We start from the raw sequence: 21,440 nt of genomic DNA, 5'->3' as shown, positions 1-21,440 counted from the left end.
TGTCGGGTCTGGGTCATGTGGTTCACGTGTCACAGACCTGGAACCGCAAAGCGAAAAAGGCTCTTCCCGATGGTGGTGTCCGCCGTGCTTGAGAGTGTCGGCGACGCTGTCTCGGCGACGCTGTTCGCCCGAGACAATCCCTATGCCGGCAACCCGTCTCTGCCTCGATCCTGGCCCCCATTTCTCAAACGGAGGTACTGAGGCGTCTAGCGAAGCCCGGACTTGATAAGAACTGGCGGCCAAGTTCTGTACGATTTGGTGGGAGACGCTGCTCCAGGGACACCTGGAGGTATTTGTGGTTTTCTGCCGTTTCCGTGGTTTACCTCTGGTCCCCAAGGGTCCTCTGCACATCCTCTCCTTGGATGTCACAGAATATCAACTCGCAAATTGCCCTATCTTCTTTATTAACAGCCTCCCCTTTGAGTCAGTTTGCAGGCAAAAAAATAGCTATTTATTAAGCTCTTGCCATGTGCTTAATATAATAAGTGAAGGCATATTATTATCTTATTTAATCTTCATGTCAAGTCTGTAAGGTTATCCCTATTTTAATATATTTATCTATTTGACAAGCAGTACTCACCACGTTCTCAGTTCTTTACTAATATTAACTCATTTAATACTCCTAACAATCTTATACGGTAAGTACTATTATAAAGCCAAAGAGGTGAAGTATCTTGTTTCAGGGTCACTAGCTAAGTGTATAGGTTTGGTAATTTAAATCCAGGTCGATCTAATTCCATAGCCTGCACCACCAACTGTATAGCCACAGATGTGTACCCTCCGGTTGTGCATGAGAGATAGACCTCACTCTCTAATTAGTGTGTGCCTCATCTGGTTTTGTTCTTTCCTCTTGGGTATTGCCTGTGCCGGGCTGGGAAGATTCAGTTGGAACAGTCACCTAATCCTGAGAAAGTTTATAGTCTGGTGGGTTTAACAGTTTACACAGATAATTATAACTGTAAATTCCTGAAGGCAGAGACCAGGTGTTTGTCAACAACCTTTATAAAGTACATGCTGGGTGCCAGGAGAGACAAATATAAAGAGGACCTACTTCCTGCCTTTATAGACCTCACAGTCTTTGAAAAAAACTGCAAACTGACAATCACAGAGTGATAATTGCTAAATTAGGGATCGACCTAGGGACCAATAGAGAGCTGAGGAGGGACATGTTGGAGGAGGGGCAGAATCAGGAAAGGCTTTCAGAGATGATGTTTAAGTTGAATTTATAAATTGATTCAGAATTAGGCAGGGAAAAATGTATGGAAAGGAATTCCAGGAAAAGGGGGAAACAAGCAAAGGCTAGGAGGCAAGAGGAAAAGCTTAGGGTGTTCGGGTAGCAAGGAGCAGTTAAAAAAAAAAATTGGAGTAGTGAGTGGGACATAGTGACGTAAGATGAAGCTGGAAATAAAAGTGAAGTCATTCTCGGTGAAAGATCTTCATCTATCAAGTCTATCTGTGCATTCATTTATTAAATCAACAACTACAGACCGCTAGGCGCGGGTACTTTCTAGCCTCAGGGCCTTTGCGCTTGCTATCTCTATGGAACAGCATTCTCTAAATTATCTTAGGCCTCAGCTCAATGACCCCCTCAGAAAGGTCCTCCCTTGTTCCCTTATCTAAAATAGTCATTCCACGTGGCCACTTTCTAGTGCACTGTCCTGTTTTGTTTTCCTTGCATCACTAATCACGTGAGATTAGCGTGCTCACTTGCTCATGATTTAGCAGCCTGTCGGGCCCCCCTAGAACAAAAGCTCCATGACAGCAGCGACCCGGCCTCCCTCACTGCTTCATCCGTAACGCTCTAGGAGGACCCGATGACTCTCAACGCGGCTCCAACCACTTAACGCCCCGAGGGAATACAAGTTCCAAACTGAGCACGCGCCGAGGGCCGGGCGCTACGGGTTCCACTCCGCGCAGGCCCAGGCCCCGCCCCCGCCCCGCCCCGCCTCGCCCCCTGGCAGCCGGGTTAGCCGTGCGACGGGAGAACTCGCAACCGTCGCTCCCTCTCGGACGCCGTTCCGCACGACTCGGTTGCCTGTTCGCCGACCAGGTCCCGGGATGGGCCCCAAACTCCGAGAGTCCGTGAAGGGGCTCCGCACCGCCGGCAACGAGCGATTCCGCACCGGCCAGTACGCCGAGGCCTCCGCGCTCTACAGCCGCGCGCTGCAGATGCTGCAGGCTGAAGGTACCATCCCGCCTCCCGTTTCTCCTCCAGGCCTGCCTTCCTCCAACCCCCGCCACACCACACAAGGCTCTCTCTGTCCCTTTCTTCCTGGGGCTTCGTTTCCCCACGTCCGACCGTCCCACCAGGCCCTTCCCCCACTCTTCTTGCCCCTTCCCGACTTTGGCATCCTGCGAGAAACTTCCTTGGTCCTTTCTTTCCGTCTGCTTTTTAACTGCTCTGGTGGCCAGTATCTTAAGTAATTCAGGCCTCATTCTGATCCCAATTAAATTACTATTTTGTTGAGCACCTGTTATATACTGAGTGTATAACAAGACAGAAGATCCTTTCAAGGATCGTATGTTCTTGTTTGGTGGGGAAGGGGGCGTGGATCTTAAGCTAAGAAATAAGTAAACAAGACCTGTGGGATAATTAGGGCTATGAAGAAGATTATAGGGTGATACGGTAGAGTTGACTGGGGAGCACCCTTAGAGAGGGAAGTCAAGGGCAACTTCTATGAAGAAGTGATATTTGAGGTGATGTCTGAATGATGAGAAGAAGCCAAGCGCCCGGAGTTTTGATTGCTGAGCATTGCAGGTGGAGGAAACTGTAATAACAGAGGCTCCTAGACGGAAAAAGCATGGTATGACCCTGGAGTCAACGCATAGTGAGTCGGCGGAGGGAAAGTAAGACATAGGTCAGCTAGGTAGGCAGGACCTTACTGTGTGTTTTAAGCCCTGGTAAGGAGTTTGGATTTTATTCCCTGATGGGAAGCTACTGGAGAGTTTTAAACAGAAGAGTAGCATATTCTTATCAGTTCTTGAAGCTTCCAGCTCACTTCAACCAACCACAGACCTTTGCCCAAAGCCTCTTCTCCAAAGTGTCTTATCTAGGAGTCCCCTTAGTTAAAGCCCTGACTTTTCTTTTCTTTCTTTTTTTTTTGTGTGTGTGTGTGTGTGACCGGTAAGGGGATCGTAACCCTTGGCTTGGTGTCACGCGCACCACACTCAGCCAGTGAGTGCACCAGCCATCCCTATATAGGATCCGAACCTGAGGCCTTGGCGCTCCCCAGCGCCACACTCTCCCGAGTGAGCCACGGGGTTGGACCAAAGCCCTGACTTTTCAGAGGAACCTTGGATCCCATTTTCTGTAAGCCACTGTTTGGTACCTCTTTCCCTTTGCCTCTCTCCTCTTTTTCATTTTTTTAGCTAGCATTTGTTGAGTGCTTTATCGTGTGCTAGACATTATCGATGTTATCTCTTTTCATCTTCATTATGACTCTACGGGTAAGACGTTATAGGTGAGGAGTCCAGAAAAGTTAAAGTGCCTAGCCCAGTGTTATACAATGAAGATATGTCAGAGCCAGGATTTGAATATGGATTTGTCTGATTGCTGAGTCCAAATTTTTAATCATTCTGTTAGACTTCTCCCAAAATCGTCTCCAAATTCCAGTCTTTTTTGTTTGAATTTCTTGCTTTTTTAAGACACTCTTTTGCCCCCTTCTTTTTTTCTAGAAAATTCTCTATGGGTCCACCTCCTCATGTCAGCCTCACTTGATGAAGTTGCTGAGGAATCTAAGGTATTAAGGTTTCTGCCATTTTCTTTCCTCTCACCCCAGCTAGCCTGGGAAAGCTTGTGCTTTTGTATGGATTTATTCAGATCCCTAGAAGAGCTGGTCTTGTGTCTAGATTTACCCAGGGACCAGAGTTTGGTTCTAATGCTATTATTGATTTTCTTGGTAATTGTGGGCGAGTCCTTGATGCTCTGATCGGTTTTATTTATCTTGAAAGGAGTGCAGGGAGTAACCTGATATAATGAACCCTTCCAGCCAGTCCATAGAGTGATATCTTCACGTGTTAGGTGAACACACATGATGAGAGGGGTTGAGTGACTTGGGCAGGATCAAAGCCTGAATTGTAGGTTCTGATGCCCCTTCCACCACACCCCTGCTATTTCTGAGCAACCATGCTGTGGTGACTTGAGATGGATTACAGTTGAGTACTTCTGGTTGCTCCTTAAAGACAAGGATGGATTTACTTATCTCTGTACTTTCTATCTTGGGGCCTGGCAATATAATAAGAAAACCTACTATTTATTATGGGGGTATTTTTGGTACTGAATTAAAGACATCAAATACCAGCATGGTAACATGATACTCAGTGAAAGAACCAAGTTGCAGAAGGATAGGCAATATGATGCCACTTAGGAAATGTTTTAATAGACAAAAAATGATGTTGTATCTTACCTGTGAATGCATGTATAATAAAGGTAGACAGACATACTTGAAAATGTTATTCACCAGCTTCAGGATTGTTCTGACCTTTGCGGGGTATGGGGAGGGAGCATAGGGAAAAGGATGGGGATGAGTGGAGCTTTAGCCATATCAAAATAAAGGCTAGAAACAAATATAATAATGTATGCTAAGTCTAGTGGTGGATACTGAGTATCTGTTATCTGGTTTTCTATATGTTTAAAAATTTTCAAAAAGAGAGTCTGTTTTCAGTTATTTGGGGTATATACCTAGAAGTAAAATTATTGGGTCAACATGTACTTTCTGTTTTGTTTTTTTAATTATGGCCCATGCTAGTGGGTATGAAGTGGTTGAAAATTATCTTTAAAAATGAAAATCATTGTGGCCACAGTGAAGGACTTCAGCTTCACTGTGAGTGAATTCCTGAGAGTGAGGACTGCCTTTAGAGAAATGTCTAATAAATTCTCCCATTGAGAATTAAGAAGCTTGAGTCCTTCCCCAAATTAAGTTCTCCAAAGTCCTGTCAGACTCAGCTTAGTTATCACTTCCTTGGCAGAGTCCCCTCTGACTTCACCAGGTAGAACCAGTCTCTGTCTTTCATGTCCCTACAACGCTTAGTCCACTTATCATGGCATTTATCATATTGTTCTTTTCCTTCATTAATTTTTTTCTTTATTGGGTTTACATGCTTTTTGTAATGAAATTAACACACACACACACCCCTAAGGAGTGACAGCATAGATTTCTTTGAGGCAGGAGCCAGTCATTTTATGTTTATCTTTTGCCTGGTACCAAGTTCAGTGCTGGAGTAAGTGAATAAGGAGTTGCTTGGTTCCCTGTGAATGGCAGAAAGCTCAGCGTCCTCACTGTCATGTAAGAATGACAAACATGCTAGCCCATCAGACCAACAAGCCTGATCAGGTTACAGTCATCTCTGCTGCCTTTCCCTAAAGCCCAGAGAGCTTCATCCCAGTGTACTAAGGTATCTATTTCCCAACCTTCTCACTCTTTCTGCCTCCACTTGGATAGGTTCTTCAGACCCTGAAGAAGAAAGTGTTCTCTACTCCAACCGAGCAGCATGCCACTTAAAGGATGGAAATATCAGAGACTGCATTAAGGATTGTACTTTGTAAGTGGCCAAGGGTAACTTTGGGATTCCTGAGGGTCTCAGAAGGCTGGGTTTATCTGGCTTATTTCTTCTTTGGAAGGATCCCAGCAGGTATATCTGTGACAGATATTAGGAAGTATCACTAAGTGTCACTAGATCACTGAGAATAAGAGGCTCTAATTGGTCCTTATGGCCCCTGACTTGTGTCTTTGGAGTCTTGGCTCTGCTGCTGAAAAAGGAGCAGGACCAGCAATTAGAGGTAGGCCTTAAAGTCTCTGTGAGATTTGGGACCTGGGGATGAGGTAGAGTTGATAGACCAGTGACTGGTTGGGATGGGTGTCAGAGGGAGGGAGGGAGGAAAGGAAGGATAGAGGCTAATAGATTGTCTCAAAAGAAGCAAAGAGAAAGGAGAAAATGGTATCCATAAATGACCAGCCGTAGAGGACATTGAACAATTTTTTTTTCATACCTCTTTCTTCTTTAAAACCAGTCTAATATTGTCTTCGTTCATCATTGCTAAACTAGCACACATACCCTAAATGTGTTCTCAGATCTGATATCATGTGACATTGCCTTAGATTTATGTCCTGGTGATAGATGGGAGAGGAGGAGAGAGGTGAGCATGCTCATGAAGCCTGTCCTAAGTTAATTTGTTCCAGGGTCTGTGCTAGGTTTCCTTCTTTGAGTGCTTACAATTGGTGTGGTAAGTTTATCATGCTTCCCAGGCCAGAACGGAGTTACTGAAGATTGAGGCAGTAAAGTGATTTGCCTTGGGGTCACATGGTTAGTGGCAGAGGTGGAGTTCAACCACCAACCCATCTGACTCCAAAGCCTGTTTGTTATTTACTGGGCTGCAACTGTAAAAATCCATAGTAGCATGAAAGCCATGAGGTACTCATTCTTGATTTTGGGGGGATTGAAACTGTGAAAATTGATGTATGTGCAAACAAATTTCACAATACTAATGGTCCTCTGCCCTCTTTCTCCTCCCCACTTCAGTCTAAATTGAAAAGTCCCTGGTCTAAGATTTGGCATTTTCAGCAGTTATCTCTCAGCCAGAAATTACCTCCTATATACTATACCGAGTGCTGCAGATCACCCTGTCTGGAAGAAACTGCAGTGGAAGCCCTGGTGGCTCAGCAGCCAGGTGACATTTTTGCCTCCTGTTCTAGAGCACTGGCCTTGGTTCCATTTGGCATTAAGCCCCTGCTGCGGCGAGCATCTGCCTTTGAGGCTCTGGAGAAGTACCCCCTGGCTTATGTCGACTACAAAACTGTGCTGCAGATTGATAATAGTGTGACATCAGCCCTGGAAGGCATCAACAGGTGAGCTCAATTCACTGTAGGCAAACTCCATGGAAACTCCCTGTTCTCCTTGATTGGCTTTGGGCTGTTGTTTTGGTTGTCTTCTGGGAGGATCTCTTTGGCTAGACTTAGAAAACTCTTAAGGAGTATGTGAGGGAAAGAATCTACTGTTATGTTTAGCGGGTTTTTAAGGAGTCAGAATTACGAAGATTGATTGATTTTTGCCTAGACATTCAAATTTATTCACACAGTAATACTTATTGAGCTCTGTGTAAGGCATTGTGCCAGATTCAAAGAACTAACTCTAATTGGGAGAATAAGACAAAAGCATAAGCAGATATAACACAAGCCTGTAAGGATATTGTTTGTGGCTGTGGTTCAATGTATTGTACCATGACCCTTCCCTGAGGACCCTCAGGTGAAATTTCTTTCTGGTCTTTTGAGCAGTTGTTTGTTTTTATCACATGGATACCCTGATTTATATACTATGATGTTTTCCCTCTTTGTGTGGGCTGATAGAAAGCCAAACACCACACTAACAGCAGACCCTTAACAGGACTTCATGGTTTGTATGTAGTGCTTCATTTCTGGCTTGACTTGTTTGTCAATATCCTTTGTTTTCTCTTTGCCTCCTTTTAATTTCTGTCATTCAAAATATGCCTGTTATGTGCCAGGCTTTGCCCTAGGACCTGGACTGAGACATACTTATTTCTGCCATCGTAGAGCTCCTGGTCTCCTGGAGAACACCAGTCAGTAATAGGCAAGCACAATTCAGTGTGACCAGTGTTATGGTAGGAGGCAGCACAGGGTGCCCTAGGGGCAGAGAGGAGGCACCTAACCAACTAGCAGGAAGAACTGGAGGCCAGAGAGGGCTTTCAGAGGAGCTAAAACTGAAAGATAGAGATCTGGGGTGGGCGGCCAGCAAAGAGAAATTGCAGCACATGTAAGGGTGAGTGAATGTAACATATTGTAGGAATTGTAAGAAGTTCATTTCACATGGTGCTACAGGCAGGGAGCTCAGCCTGGGACAGGATGGTGAGGCCAGAGCACATAGGGCCTGGTATTCAGGGACTTGGACTTAATCCTGAGTAAGTAAGGCATCATGAAAAGGTCTTTAGCAGGTTTGTATTTTAGAGAAAAACTCATTGGCTGCCATGTTGAAGGATGAGATGAAGGGTAACAGAATACGAACGGAGCATGCAGCAGTCCTGAGGAGAGGGTAGAGATAATGGAGAGAGAACAATGGGACCAATTCCAGGGACATTTAGGAAGTATCTCAACAAGCTTTCATGGTTGAGGAGTAATAAGAAGGGAAGAATAGACGGGACGTCCAAATTATAGATATGTTGACTTATAGGTAACTGTGGGACATGAGACTAGAGAAGATGTATGGAAGGTGGTTGGGTATTTACTTGTGTTTGGAGCAAAGGAGAAAAATATAGGTTAGAAATACAGATTTGAGAGTCACCAGCATAGAGGTGGATTGAGGCTATGAGACAGAAAAAGAACACCACAGCAATAAGAAGATGGAGCTTTGAGAAACTCCTGCATCTGAAGGACTTGCAGAGGAACAGCAGCCACAGAGGTGGGAGGAAACTTGGGGCATTAAGTATGCCCAGGGAAGGAGTATTTCAAGAAGGATGGAGACATCATGAGTGTCAGGTGTTCCAGTGAGCTTAAGTAGACTGAGTTTAGCAATGAAGTCACTGATGATTCTTATGGAACTGTTTCAGTGGAGCCAGAAGCCACATGGCAATGAGTTCAAGTGTAGCTGTCAAGGGAGGCAGGGAGTATAGTTGGTGTTTTAGTCTGTTTTGTGTTGCTGTAACAGAATACCTGAGACTGGGTAATTTATAAAGAACAGAGGTTTATTTGGCTTATGATTCTGGGACAGCTGCATCTGGCACAGGCCTCAGACTGCTTCTCATGGCGGAAAGCGGCCGGCAGCCGGTGGGTAGAAGAAGATCACATGGCGACAGGAAGCGAGAGAGAAGCAAGAGAGAGAGAAGGTGCCAGGGTCTTTTTAAGCAATGAGCTCTCGCGGGATCTAATAGAGCGAGAACTCACTCATTAATCCCCCCTCCCCTAGGGAGAGCATTAATCCATTCATGAGGGATCCGTCCCCATGACTCAATCAGTTTCCAACACTGCCACATTGGAGATCAAATTTCCATATGAGTTTTGGAGGGGACAACACATCTAAACTCCATCAGTTGGGATGTCATAGAGGTGTCCGGGAGGGTTTTATTAAGTGAGGAAAGAGTTGAGGGGCTTAAATGCTGATAGGTGGAGTCAATAGAGAGAGGGTGAAGATGTAGGAAAGGGGGATGCTACCTGAGTGTGGTCCCTGAGAGAAGCAGGAGGAGACAGGATCAGCTTAGGTGGAAAGATTAGCCCTGTCGTCTCTTATATTGTGACAGCAGAGAAACAGGAAGGATTGGGCACCTAGGCAGGTAGGTTTGTATTTGAGATATGAAGAAGTTTGCTCTGAAAAAGGAAAAGGGTTAGGGAACAGGTTTGAGGAGAGTAGAGGTTTGAAATAATTGGACCAACCGGGAATACAGCTTTGAGGCCCTGGTTGGAGACCATGAATTTGTAGAGATATCTGTATGTATGGTTTTCATTCTTGTAACATAGGAACATGGTTGTAGAAGCAGAAAAAGTAGACAGTGGCTTTATTCACTCATTCAGCCCATACTTACTGGGCCTTGGTGGGTGCAGGTGGTGTGTTGGGTGCTAGAAATCAGTTAACAAAATGAACATGGTCACTGAGCAGCATTTTAAACTGAGATCTAAAGAACAGAAGTTAGATGGGCCTAGGAGGTGGGAATGGGAAGTGGAAGAGATTGTTCCAGGTGGAGGAAAAAGCATGTGCAAAGCCTTGAACATAAGGATCAGAAGGCAGTGTGGCACACGATAAGGGTGGAGAGGAAGAAGGGGACCAGATCTCACAGTCCATGTTAAGCTGGGGAAATGGGAACTACTAAAGAGTTTTTTTTTTTTTTTTAAAGATGACCAGTAAGTGTATCTTAACGCTTGACTTGGTTTTGTCAGCACCATGCTCACCCAGTGAGCTAACGGGCCATCCCTATATGGGATCTGAACCTGTGGCCTTGGTGTTATCAGCACCACACTCTACTGAGTGAGCCACGGGCCGGCCCCTAAAAAGTTTTAAGATTTGAGAATAAAATAAGACTTGCATTTAAAAAAAAATCTCTGAGCATTCATCAAATGTCAGGTGCTTGCCTGGCTTTGTATTAGATTCACTGAGAAAATATGAACAATTTTTCGTGTTTGAGAAAATTGAACGATATAATTGAGAAATGTGAACAATTAAAACATATGATCCTTTCTTGGGGAATGTGTAGTCTTCTGGGGGCAAGGTTTCAGTGCCCTTACCAAGCAACAGATCACCACTTTAAAGTTAACATAGTGAGACCAAGTTCAAAGGAAGGAGTGTCATGTGGCTGATCTGAGAAGGCACTTACGGGTGGCAGACTCCTGATTCTGTTTTGCAGCATGTTGAAGAACATAACGAGATGGTTCAGATCAGGCGGAAGGTGATAACACAGGCTCTTCTGAAAGGACCTACCTCCCTTGGGTGTGTGAAAAGAGGAATATCTTCTTGACCCAGTTGGAAACCTCCCTGCAATTCTGCCTTCCTTTCCAGAATGACCAGAGCTCTCATGGACTCACTTGGGCCCAAGTGGCGCCTTAAGCTGCCCTCTATCCCATCGGTGCCTGTTTCAGCTCAGAAGAGGTGGAATTCCTTGCCTTCAGAGAACCACAAAGAGATAACTAAAAGCACATCCAAAGAAACCACAACTACAAAGAACAGAGGTGAGCTGTGACTCCCTGCCCAGAGAGTCTTGCAGTCTCCCAGTAGCCACTTTCTTTAGAGTAGTCCTGTAAAAACTGGCCTTGTTTAGCTGAGTTATAAAAATAATCTTACCAAAAAAGTAAAAAACAAAACAAAATGAGAAAATCTCTTAGAGATTGTCTCCTTAGCTGTACAATGAGGGTGATGATAAAACCTACCTTATAGCTATGATGATTAAATGATTTAAGGCATGTGAAACTTCCAGCCTGGTATATGGTATTAGTTCCCTTCTCTTCCCCTGGCAGCATTTGGGATGTATCACTTAGGATGTTTTTGATTGCAACGTGGTAAAAATAGTCAAGGGAATTTATTGGCTAATATAACTGAAAAGTCCAAAGAGAATTCAGGCAAGGTTTGTTCTAGCAGTTCACTGCATTGTCAGACTCTGACTCCATTTCTCTGTACCTCTCTCAGCTCTCTTCTCTGTTGTGTGTCAGCTTGGTCTTCGGAAAGGCTTCCCTCCTAGTAGTAACTTAGCAATAGCAGTTCCTGGCCTCACATCCATATACCATGACTCGTGATCCAGAATAAGAGAGAAAATCTTTTTTCCTGATAGATTGCTGGGAGAAGAGGGCACTTTTCACCCCAAATCCCTAGCTCACATATTTTCTCAGTCTGTTCTGTTCTGTTTGATCACAGGCTATTCCCTTAACTAGTCACTGTGACCAGGGAATGAGATTTTATGATTAGCTTAACCCTGAGCCATCTGTCCCCCTCCATAGCTAGAGGGTGATGCTTCCCTAGTAATACGTGCACCGTGTGAATATCTGGAGAAGGATGAATAAGAGAAGGGAGATCCAAGCTGGGCAGCCAAAAACAAGAGACTGCCCACCTCAACTGTGTAAAATGAACGCCATTCATCAGACAGAGCCTCACTAGGTAGCTCTTTTAATGTTCCAGGGGAATTGTCCCAGCCCAGCAAGCTAGGGATTGAGGCCAGAGAGATGCAGAAGGGATCAGGGCTGGAGCTCTGCCATGTATAAATGACCTTTAGGTGTCAGAAGAGGGCAGGAGTTACTCCCCTTCCCAGTAGGACACTTACCTAGCCATAGATAGCATTCACTCGGCTTGTGGGAGGCTGGTAAGTGTCCCCCACTCTTCCCTGGAATGAAAATGTGGAGTGCTAACACACTAGACAGCTTCAGTGCACCTGCCATTGATTTTGTTCTTTTGGAGTCACTGAGCTGTCCATGCTCCAGGCCTTGTGTTAAGCAGTGTGACACAGAGAGGACAGGGCAGTCTTGGTTCTCAGGAAGCTCTGGGTCTAATGAGGGACTGAGACACGTAAACAGGGCATTTTAAACTACAAGGAGGAGGAACAAATGCTTTAGAGTCTTTAGTGTTTTGGGAATTCAGAGTGGAAACTGACTTAAGTGCTTGGAGGAGTCAGGGAAAGGCTCACAGAGGGGTTGGTCACGGAGATGACAGCTTGAGCCAGACCTTGAAGGATGAGGTCATCAGGTGGGAAGAGAGAAGGGAAGAGAATTCTTGGCAGAGACAGAAGGGAGAACTGGAGAATGACAGTGCATGGGGCGAACTGTGGGAGTCAGTGACTGCTGTGAGCGGTGTGTAGCAGGGCTCAAGTGAAGCTGAAACCATGCACACATAGCAGCCTGCTGGTTCTGCTTCTATAGAAACGTGTGCACAAGGAGACGTGTGCAGGACTGCTCATAGCAGAATGTTTGTAATAGCAAAAAACAAAACTAGAAATAACCCAAAGCTCTGTAAAGAGGAGAATGGGCAAATCAATTGCAGTATTGCAGCAGTGAAAATGAATGAACCACAGGTATATGCATCAACAGATGAATCTCAGGAATATAATCCTGAGGGGGGGAAAACCTAAGTCATAAAGAATATATAGAATTGTTTATTCTTCTATGACATTCAAAAACAAACAAATGGTTTATTTAAAGTAAACAACAAATGGTACTATCCTATATAGTTAAACTATTTTTTTTTTCTTAAAGGGAAAGAAGCACAGAATTGGAGACAATAGTTTCCTCCAGGGGTAGACTGAGATGGGGAGGGATCCACAGGACTTCAAAGGTCCTAGTAATGTTCTGTTTCTTAAGCTGGGGGATGAGTTCAGAGTGCAAGTTTTATTCCTATTACCTTACCCTTGTCAGGTATATTCAGTATTTTGTAAAAAGAGTTTTTAAAAATTTAAAAACCAGCTGATATGGAGCCAAGGCTGGAACAGCTAATCGGGGGCAGGCAGAGAAGGGCCTGAACACGAGGCTGCACAGCTTGGATTTCACCTTGTTCTCTCATTTCTCTCTCTCTCTGAAGGCTCGAGCAGAGCTGCACATGTTAGGTCAGGGAGGATATCCACAGGCTTAGACCAAAACAGAGTTCTGCCCTTTTCTGAAAACCCAGAAACTATACCCTTTCTTTACCAGACTCTTGTTTATTAATACTTATTTACTTACTCTGTTGCTTTAAATTTATAAGGTGTTCTGTACTTTCTAGTGTAGTCTCAGATTTGACCCTGAAAATAGCCATGTGTGGAATAAGTATTGCCCCACTGTATTGGTGAGGAAGTTGGGGTCCTAAAGTTAGGTAGGTCACAAAAGATCTTCCATCTACCAAATGGCAATGCCAAGGCTAGAACCTGGGTTGCTTTTTATCATGTATGTTAGTATGTGCATGTATAAATATGTTTATATGAGGAGATCCCAAGCTCTTCTGAATAAAAACTGTTTAATTTCCCAGAAGCCATTAATTGGGGGAAGTCATTAATCAGAATGGGATGATTTACAACAGTGTAGGAAATCTCTGGGGGAGACAGGATTATAGACAACTTGGAAGAGATGATGCTGAAGAGATCTCATTGGTCTCAGTTGGGTACCTGCTCCATGTTTTTTCCTTTTCTGAATTTGTATCTAGTGCCTTCTGCTGGGGATGTGGAGAGAGCCATAGTTCTGAAGGAAGAAGGCAATGAGCTTGTAAAGAAGGGAAACCATAAGAAAGCTATTGAGAAGTACAGTGAAAGCCTCTTCTTTAGTAACCTGGATTCTGCCACATACAGCAACAGGTATCTTCTCCACAGCTGCTGGCCTGGGGCATTTCAGGACATTGGATGTTTTGTTCCATAGTCTTCTCTTGGATTGTGGTGGGCTCCTGTTCCCTAGATTTAGTCAGTATGTTACAGCTCAAAATGTGCATTCACAATGTGAGCTAGGCATTGCCAGTGACATTCACTCTCTTAAAAAGGAAGAAACTGAGGGATGCCCAAGGGCAGCCTGGGTATTGTTAGCCCCTTTCCTCAGAATTTTCATTAACCTCCCCCAGTAAGCAGACAATATAAGTAAAAGCAGCACACTTGCTGTGCAAACACAACCTTAATACAAGTCTCTCAGCCTTTCCACCCTCCCCTTGCTCCACACCCCATGGCTTCTCCTAGGCCTTCCTGTTAGAAATTTTGGCACCATCTCTGTCTGAGAGCACTGGCCCAGAAGCCAGGGTGTGGAGTAACTTTTGCCTGGCCTGAGAGCAAGAAGGAGGTGTGCAGTCTAGCCTGAGGAGCTAGACTTGTGGGCCTGTGAAAACTCTGTGCCAAGAAGTGCTGTCAGTGACCACTGACAGAGAGCGCTGGGATCTGGGGCACTGTCCCTTTACTGTGTGGAAGTCACTGTTCTGCAACAGTGCTCAGATATATAGGTGGTAGGTGATCTTCCTATTTTAATGTTGAGAAAACTGAGACTCAGAGAAGGAAGGGCTTTGCCTAAGCTCACCCAGCCAGTAAACAGTGGCACCATAATTGGAATCTGGCTCCAATAAGATCTTTTTGTTAGTTTTACCATCAGAAGCTTGAAACATTCAGCAAGGGACCGTATCTGATTCAAACATTATAAAACATTTAGTTGAAAATGTTATAAATGTTTCTCCTTCTCTACCAACCTACATACATCACTTTCTTGTTCAAAAATCTTTAATATAGGCTCACAGTTCCTTATTCAAAACTCTTGGGATAAAATGTGTTTGAGATTTTAGTAAGGTTATATGGTCCATATACTGAATTACATAATACCTTAGCAGGGTCTGGGGCAGCTTGCTGAAGTTAATTATTAGTGTTTCTGCAATGAAACATGGAAATTCCATGTTCACATCGGGTGGGATAAAAACTAAGCCTCATGTCAGTTCAGGTCAGATTTTGTTCCCAAATGAGTTGAAAAGATAACTTTTAGTTTTAAAGCTAGGATTTGGAATTTTGGACCTGTCGTTTTACTGCTGATTGTACCATGGGTGCCTCAATCTGCCAGGCTAACTTGTATCAGCACCGCACTCTCCCGAGTGAGCCACGGGCCGGCCCTGCCAGGCTAACTTGTAAAAGCAGCCTGCAGCCCATTTGTTCCATGTTTGTGTGGCATAACCTTTTAACTCCTCTTTCCCTGGGCTTTCTTTGGCTTTGGTTACCTTATGCTGCTGGACACCTCCATTAACTCATTTTCCTGGATTTTTGCCACATCTGGGACAATGTTTTGTTACATTTAAATACTGTCTTCATGCAAATGTATCTTTGCCACACTATTTTAATTGTTATTGCTTTATATTATCTTCCAGGGCTAGTCTTTTTCTCATTTTCTTAATCAGAGCATCCCTGGCTATTTTCCCATGTTTGTTCTTCTAGCTAAACCTTAGGATCATTTTGACAATTCCAAAAAATATCTTGTTGGACAGCTTTTTGTTGTGATTGAATTGGATTTATAATCTTAATTTAGAAAACTGATTTTTCATCCATTATGGCTGAAATCATCCTACATCTTGGACATAGTTTTTTTTTTTTTTTGTCTTTTTGTGACCGGCCGTACCGCGCTCAGCCAGTGAGTGCACCGGCCATCCTTATATAGGATCCGAACCCGCGGCGGGAGCACTGCTGCACTCCCAGCGCCGCACTCTCCCGAGTGCGCCGCGGGGTCGGCCCTTGTACATAGTTTTAACGCTCCACCTCGGGCTTATGCATCTATATGGAACACTGCCAAGTCTTTGGCTTACTTCAGTTCTCTTTGTACAGGTGAGACCTGAGTGCATAGCACCACTCAGTACCTGGCACCTAAAATTTGCCAGGCCCAGAATGACCCTCCCATAAGAGCCTCATTGAGTTCTCCCAACAGTTCTTCAAGTTAGGTCATCATCCATTTTACCTAAACAGGCATGGAAAGATGAATTAATGAGCACAAAGTTAAACAATACTTGGCAACGCTTCAGTTTAAGTATTTGTGAGTCCAAAGCTTGTGTTCCTTTTCACTCACTTATCTCCCAGACCTCTTTGTAATTAAAACCCTTCTGGCCGGGTACAAAATCATTCTGTTTATAGAAAGCCAAGGGGGTTTATTTTATAAGCCACAGTTATATATTTTTATCATCTTAAATATAAACTTTAGAAATAATATATAATCATATTCATCACATTTATATTCTGAAGTCACCGTATAGTGTGTAATGCTTATGCTATGGTTCCTCTCCTTCCCAGAAACTTGCCTAATTCTTTAAATTGCAAAGCCCATAGGGAGAAAACTAGTTTCTTTACAGTTCCGGTATGTTCAGAATTTAAATCAGGGACTATTTTCTAAAACTTAGTGGATTAACAACAGTTATTTTATATCATTTATTTTGTTTGTTATTTTTGGGTCAGGAATTTGGGAAGGGCAGTTCTCATCTAGGGTCTCTCATTCAGGGTCAGCAAGATGGCAGCTGGGGCTGAAGTCATGTAAAAGATTCTTTGTATGTCTGGTACCCAGGCCAGGATGACTCAAATGACTGGGGGATGGAACTGCTAGAGCAAGCTGGCACCTCTTTCTTCTTGCCTGGCAGCCTTTTTAACATGTGCTGGCTGGCTTGAGCTTTCTTGTAGCATGGTGGCCTCAGATTAGCCAGCTTCTCACATGGCAGGTCAAGGCTCCAAGAGCAAGTGTTCCAGAGACGAAGGCAGAAGCTACAAGGGCTATTATGACTTAGCCTTGGAAGTCACATCATGTCTCTTCGTCTGTGGTCAGACCAGTCACAAAGACTGCCTAAATTCAAGGGGAGAGAACATATGCTCCTCCGCCTCTCAGTGGGAAGCATGCCAAAGAATTGTACCTATCTTTAAATTGCTACAAGGAGAAGTTTTTCTCTTACTTAATTTATAAATTCCATGCAATCACAAAGTATTGGTAGAATTTTTTTCTTTTTAATTTGTGATAATGGTTCATGATAATGACCTCCTTGAGGTCAGTGTCCTTTCCTTCTGGGCAGGCACTTGCTTTTTTGCTCCAACATTAGCCTCCTCCAGGCTTCATAGTTCTTTGTTATATGTTGAAATTAATTTGAACTGACTCACACTTTGTTGAACTGTGTGTTTAAGCTATTGCATTAAAAAAGGCTTTCTTCTACATAAATGTCAGGAAAAAATGAGAATAACAGCATAAGAGAATTTAGTGTATGATAAAGTATGGGAAAAGAGGTATTATTCAGTAAATGGGGTTGGGTTGGCTGGGTAAGAGTTAAAAATAAACTTGAATCCTACCTCACTCCGTATTTTAAAATAACTTCTAAGAGGATCACAGTTTCAGATATAAAGAGTGAAACCATTAAGTTTTAAGAGAATGCATGGTTTATCTTGCAGTGGGGAAGGAATTATGTTGGTGGGGGGAATCCCACAGAAATCATTAAAGAAAAAGATAAGTTTGATTTCAAAAATCCTATGTAAAGATGTTTAACATTGCTCATATTTAAAGCAACTAAATTAAAACAGTGAGATACTATTTTCTTCCATATTGGCAGATATTAAAGTTTGAGACCCAAGGTTGGTCAGTTGTAGGAAAATAGGCTCTGTCAGTAACTGTTCTTGATATATGCTTTGGAGAACATTGTGGCAGTAAGAATCAAAATTTTAAGTGCACATGTCTTTTGACCTAGCAATCCTTCCCATAGGTAGTCATTTATTTAATCAGAGTCATTTATTTAATCATTTTATTTATAAAATGGAAATAATGAAAAATATCCACTGATAGAAAATTGGTAAAATATATTATGGTATATTCAACTAAGTGAATACTCTGCACCCAATGAAAACAGTGAGGTGGAATGGATGAACTTATATAATCAGCTCTAAGACATGTGGCTGTTTTGTTTTTAGTGACTGTCTTTGGGAAAGAAGGACTAGATTTGAATGAGTAAGATACACACACACGCCTTTTTCTCCACATATGCAGAATATTTTGTTGTATGGATGTACTATTTTTCCCAACATTTTATGAAATTTTCAAAATATAGGAAAATTTAAAGACCACATACCACACTGAACACCCATATACCTATCATCTAAATTCTAAAACTAATATTTAGTTATATGAGTGTACTTCAAAAAGTTTGTGGAAAAGTAGATTTAAAAGACAATACAAATCCTTCCATGAACTTTTTGAAATGCCCTCATATTGTTTCAGCACTATTTAGCCATCTGTTGATCCGTATTATTTTTGATGCATTTCAAAGTAAATTGTAGACATCTTTTCATTTTATCCCAATTATGTCAGCATGCTTATCATTAATTGGAGTTAAGTATTTATGCATTTGTTATTTTATCTGTCAAGGGGAAGGTTTCAGGAAGCCTTTACTTTGCTTGAAAGAGTGTAATGTAATACAGGAGAGTGAATTCAAGAATGATAGAACTAAACGAAATGAAGTCAGGATCTGGAGTCAGGAGAACCCACCTGGTTTAAGTCCCAGGTCTGCCCCTCAGAACAGCTGGTACCTTGGGCAAGTCCCTTCACCCCTCTCAGCCAGGGTTTTTCATCTGTAACAATTTCACCAAAAAAGTTGTTGTGAGGATCAAAGAAGATGTACAATAGCCACACAGAGTAAGTGTTCAGCAAATTGGAGATCACTTCTCACACTACCTCACGGCTTGCGGGTGCCCGTAAGAAGTGACTGAAACCTCTGAAATGGTCTTTCCCTGTCAGAGCGCTCTGCTTTTTGGTCCTGAAGCAGTACAAGGAAGTAGTGAAGGATTGCACAGAAGCCCTCAAGCTGGATGGAAGGAACGTGAAGGCATTTTACAGACGGGCTCAAGCCTATAAGGCACTCAAGGTAAAAAGATCCTGGCCAAAAGGTACCAGCGTAACTACAGAGATTTATGCCAGTGGCAGCACTTGCTGAGTACAGTCAAGGTGAGGTGGTCTCTGCCACTTTCCTTCTCATTGCAGAGCCCCAGGAAAGCCCCAGGCAGGTGGACAGGCTGGGGTTTGAAAACATTCTGCTCCCTCAGCAACTGTCCCCACCCCAGCAACTGTCCCCACCTCAGCTTGATCTCACCTCACTCAAGGTACCTTCACCACACTCTTTTCCTCTCTTCTGTTAGGACTATAAATCCAGCTTGGCAGACATCAGCAGCCTCCTACAAATTGAGCCCAGGAACGGCCCTGCACAGAAGTTGCAGCAGGAGGTTAACAAGAGCCTAATCTAAAAACCCAAAAGGGCAGCAGGAAACCTCTGCCTGACCTTACCCCAAGAAGCCAAGGGCCTCATCCTCTGCCCCTGCTCTTGCAACACAGCATGCCCCAGAGCAAGCTCTGAAGCACCTCCTCAGCCCTGCAGAGAGGCGATGGCCTCCCACCCCTTAAGAGGCTTTGCTTGTTCAGATTAAGCTCAGTGTAGTCAAACACAGACGCTGTTTCGCCAGAATGGTCTCTGCTAGAGCTAAAGCCCTGTCCGTACTCCCCCATGCATCAGACAGCTAACAGATCACACAGGTCCTCATCAGCAAGGCACTTGGCTTTGTCCCTGCCCCTAAGCGTGCTCCACACTGAGTGCTGCCCTTGTAGCTTCACCAGACCCAGCCTCACTGCAGTTTATCTGAACAAACCGAGCTCCTATGCAGGGGTGGGGGATAAGCTAGAAAATCCTGGCCCTCCTATACCCAAAGCAGCCTAGTGAGCTGGTTCTCCAGAGCTGCAGTCTTTCCAAGTGTGCAACTGCTGTCTCCACCCTGTCCTTGACAGTCTCCTGTGTCTGAGCCCCAGTGCCTTTTGTCCAGGCCCTCCTTTGGTGGGAAGGCAGAGCCCTGACCCTTGGATGGCTCTGTCCTTGACTCTGCTGCTTTCTGCATGGAGGTACCTAAGCTGTTTCAAGAGCCCGGTGGTTGCAGCCACTCCTCCTGGAGGTGGGATGAGAAAAGAGGCCTCCTTGAGGTCGGTGTCCTCTCTTTCTGGGGAGGGACTTGCTTTTTTGCTCCAATAGTGGCCTCCTCCAGGCTTCATAGTTCTTTGTAATATGTTGAAGTTAATTTAAACTGACTGATTTTGTTGGACTGTGTGTTTAAGCTATTGCATTAAAAAAGGCTTTCTTCTACATAAATATGTTGTACTTTCATTCATGCTTTTTCAGCTTTGCACCTGGAACTTTGTGGTAATAAAAGCCACTGCTTATTGAGCATTCATCCGTCCGTTGAACAAATTTGCTGAAGTGTCTGCATGGGTCAGGCACCAAGTATAGGGCCAGGGAGACAACAGTGAATAGACATGGTCCCTGCTCTGAGGGCTGACAGTCCAGTGGGAAGGCAACAAGTTAATTGGGTAATCACACAAGTGTAAATTGTAGATGGCTTAAGCATTGTGAAGGTCCCTGCAGAAGTAAAGCTTGAATTGAGTCGTAAAGTGGGAGGTTAACTAGTGAAGAGGGGAGGGGAAAGCAGTGTGAAAGGACACACAGAACAGCATGTGTAAAGGCCACGGATGGGGGGAACAATGTGAACAATACAGAGACCGAAGAGTGCCATTCAAGTTCACAAAACATGCTATGTGGTGAGACTGGAGGGTGCTTTAGGATCTGGCCAGAATGAAGGGCTGCCTTTCCTTCCTGGCCTGTGTCCTAGTTAAATTATTTTCAGCTATTGAAGTAGAAGTTATGATTCCACAGAGCAAAGCAGGCAAAGGGTGTCATCATCCCTTTGCTCCCCATCACATACAGTCCTAAGCAACATTCAGCTGTTAAGCTCGCTGCTTCTGACCTCTCTTAAGGATGAGTCTTTTTGCTGTCTGTGTAATGATAGACCTCCAGGCTGAAGCAGATTTGGGTCAGACAAAGGCCATGAGCATGGCCATAGGACCGTTTCAAAGTGAAGAGCTGTACCCCTTTTACTGTTTTCTTAAGCAGGCAGGACTCTGATGTGAGGCAGGCTCAGTGGTGACATGAATCACAACTGACTTACATAGTCTTCTCGAGCTCTAGAAGACAAGTGTCTTGATTTGCTAATGAAAACATAGAAGGCAAGGCCAGCACAACTTGAAGAAGCTTTTTTTGGGCTCTAAAAATTTCTGATAAACACAGAGAATAGTGGAAAGCTTACTCTTCTATATTACCCATCTTTGAAATGTATCACCCTTCTGTCATTTTGAGAGGCTTTGAGGATTAAGAATTCTGCTTCTCATAAGTTAACATTTCTAGGAAAGGGACATGCAGCTATCAATGCAATTGTCTTATTGGTCATGATTGAATTCCATCTCCCACTCCAAAAGAAAGTAAGTTCATTCCATGGGAATGACAGGGTTCCTGCAGATTCCTGTGTCGGGGCCAGATCACACAGTGTCTCTTAGGCCATGTTAAGTTTTATCCTTGTTCCAGTGATAATGGGAAGCTACTGAAAGATTTAGGCAAGGATGAGACATCAGGTTTGCATTTTGAAAAACGCCTCTCACTGCATGGTGGAGGACAGATTGGAGGAGTGCCAGAGTTGATGCAGTTAAATCAGTGAGAGG

At 43.9% G+C, this 21,440-nt stretch overlaps 1 protein-coding gene across 2 annotated transcripts; it reads left to right on the top strand.

The window, feature by feature from the left end:
* The first annotated feature begins 72 nt into the window (after nucleotides 1–72).
* TOMM34 (translocase of outer mitochondrial membrane 34) lies at nucleotides 73–20,040 on the top strand. 2 transcript variants are annotated; one of them, XM_063107407.1, is made up of 7 exons: nucleotides 73–194; nucleotides 5,442–5,541; nucleotides 6,693–6,845; nucleotides 10,495–10,664; nucleotides 13,591–13,738; nucleotides 18,648–18,774; nucleotides 19,046–20,040. In XM_063107407.1, exons 1-7 carry the CDS (start codon nucleotides 143–145, stop codon nucleotides 19,148–19,150), a joined length of 855 nt encoding a protein of 284 aa, XP_062963477.1. In that variant the 5' UTR covers nucleotides 73–142; the 3' UTR covers nucleotides 19,151–20,040. The 2 variants fall into 2 exon arrangements, with proteins under 2 accessions (XP_062963477.1, XP_062963469.1); XM_063107399.1 differs by lacking the exon at nucleotides 73–194 and adding an exon at nucleotides 1,953–2,185.
* The last annotated feature ends 1,400 nt before the right edge of the window (nucleotides 20,041–21,440 follow it).

This window comes from Cynocephalus volans, chromosome 1 (genome assembly GCF_027409185.1).
Source record: "Cynocephalus volans isolate mCynVol1 chromosome 1, mCynVol1.pri, whole genome shotgun sequence".
NCBI classification, from domain to species: domain Eukaryota; kingdom Metazoa; phylum Chordata; class Mammalia; order Dermoptera; family Cynocephalidae; genus Cynocephalus; species Cynocephalus volans.
The sequence above is the reverse complement of the archived record's forward strand: the minus strand, read 5'-3'. Positions and strand labels throughout refer to the sequence as shown.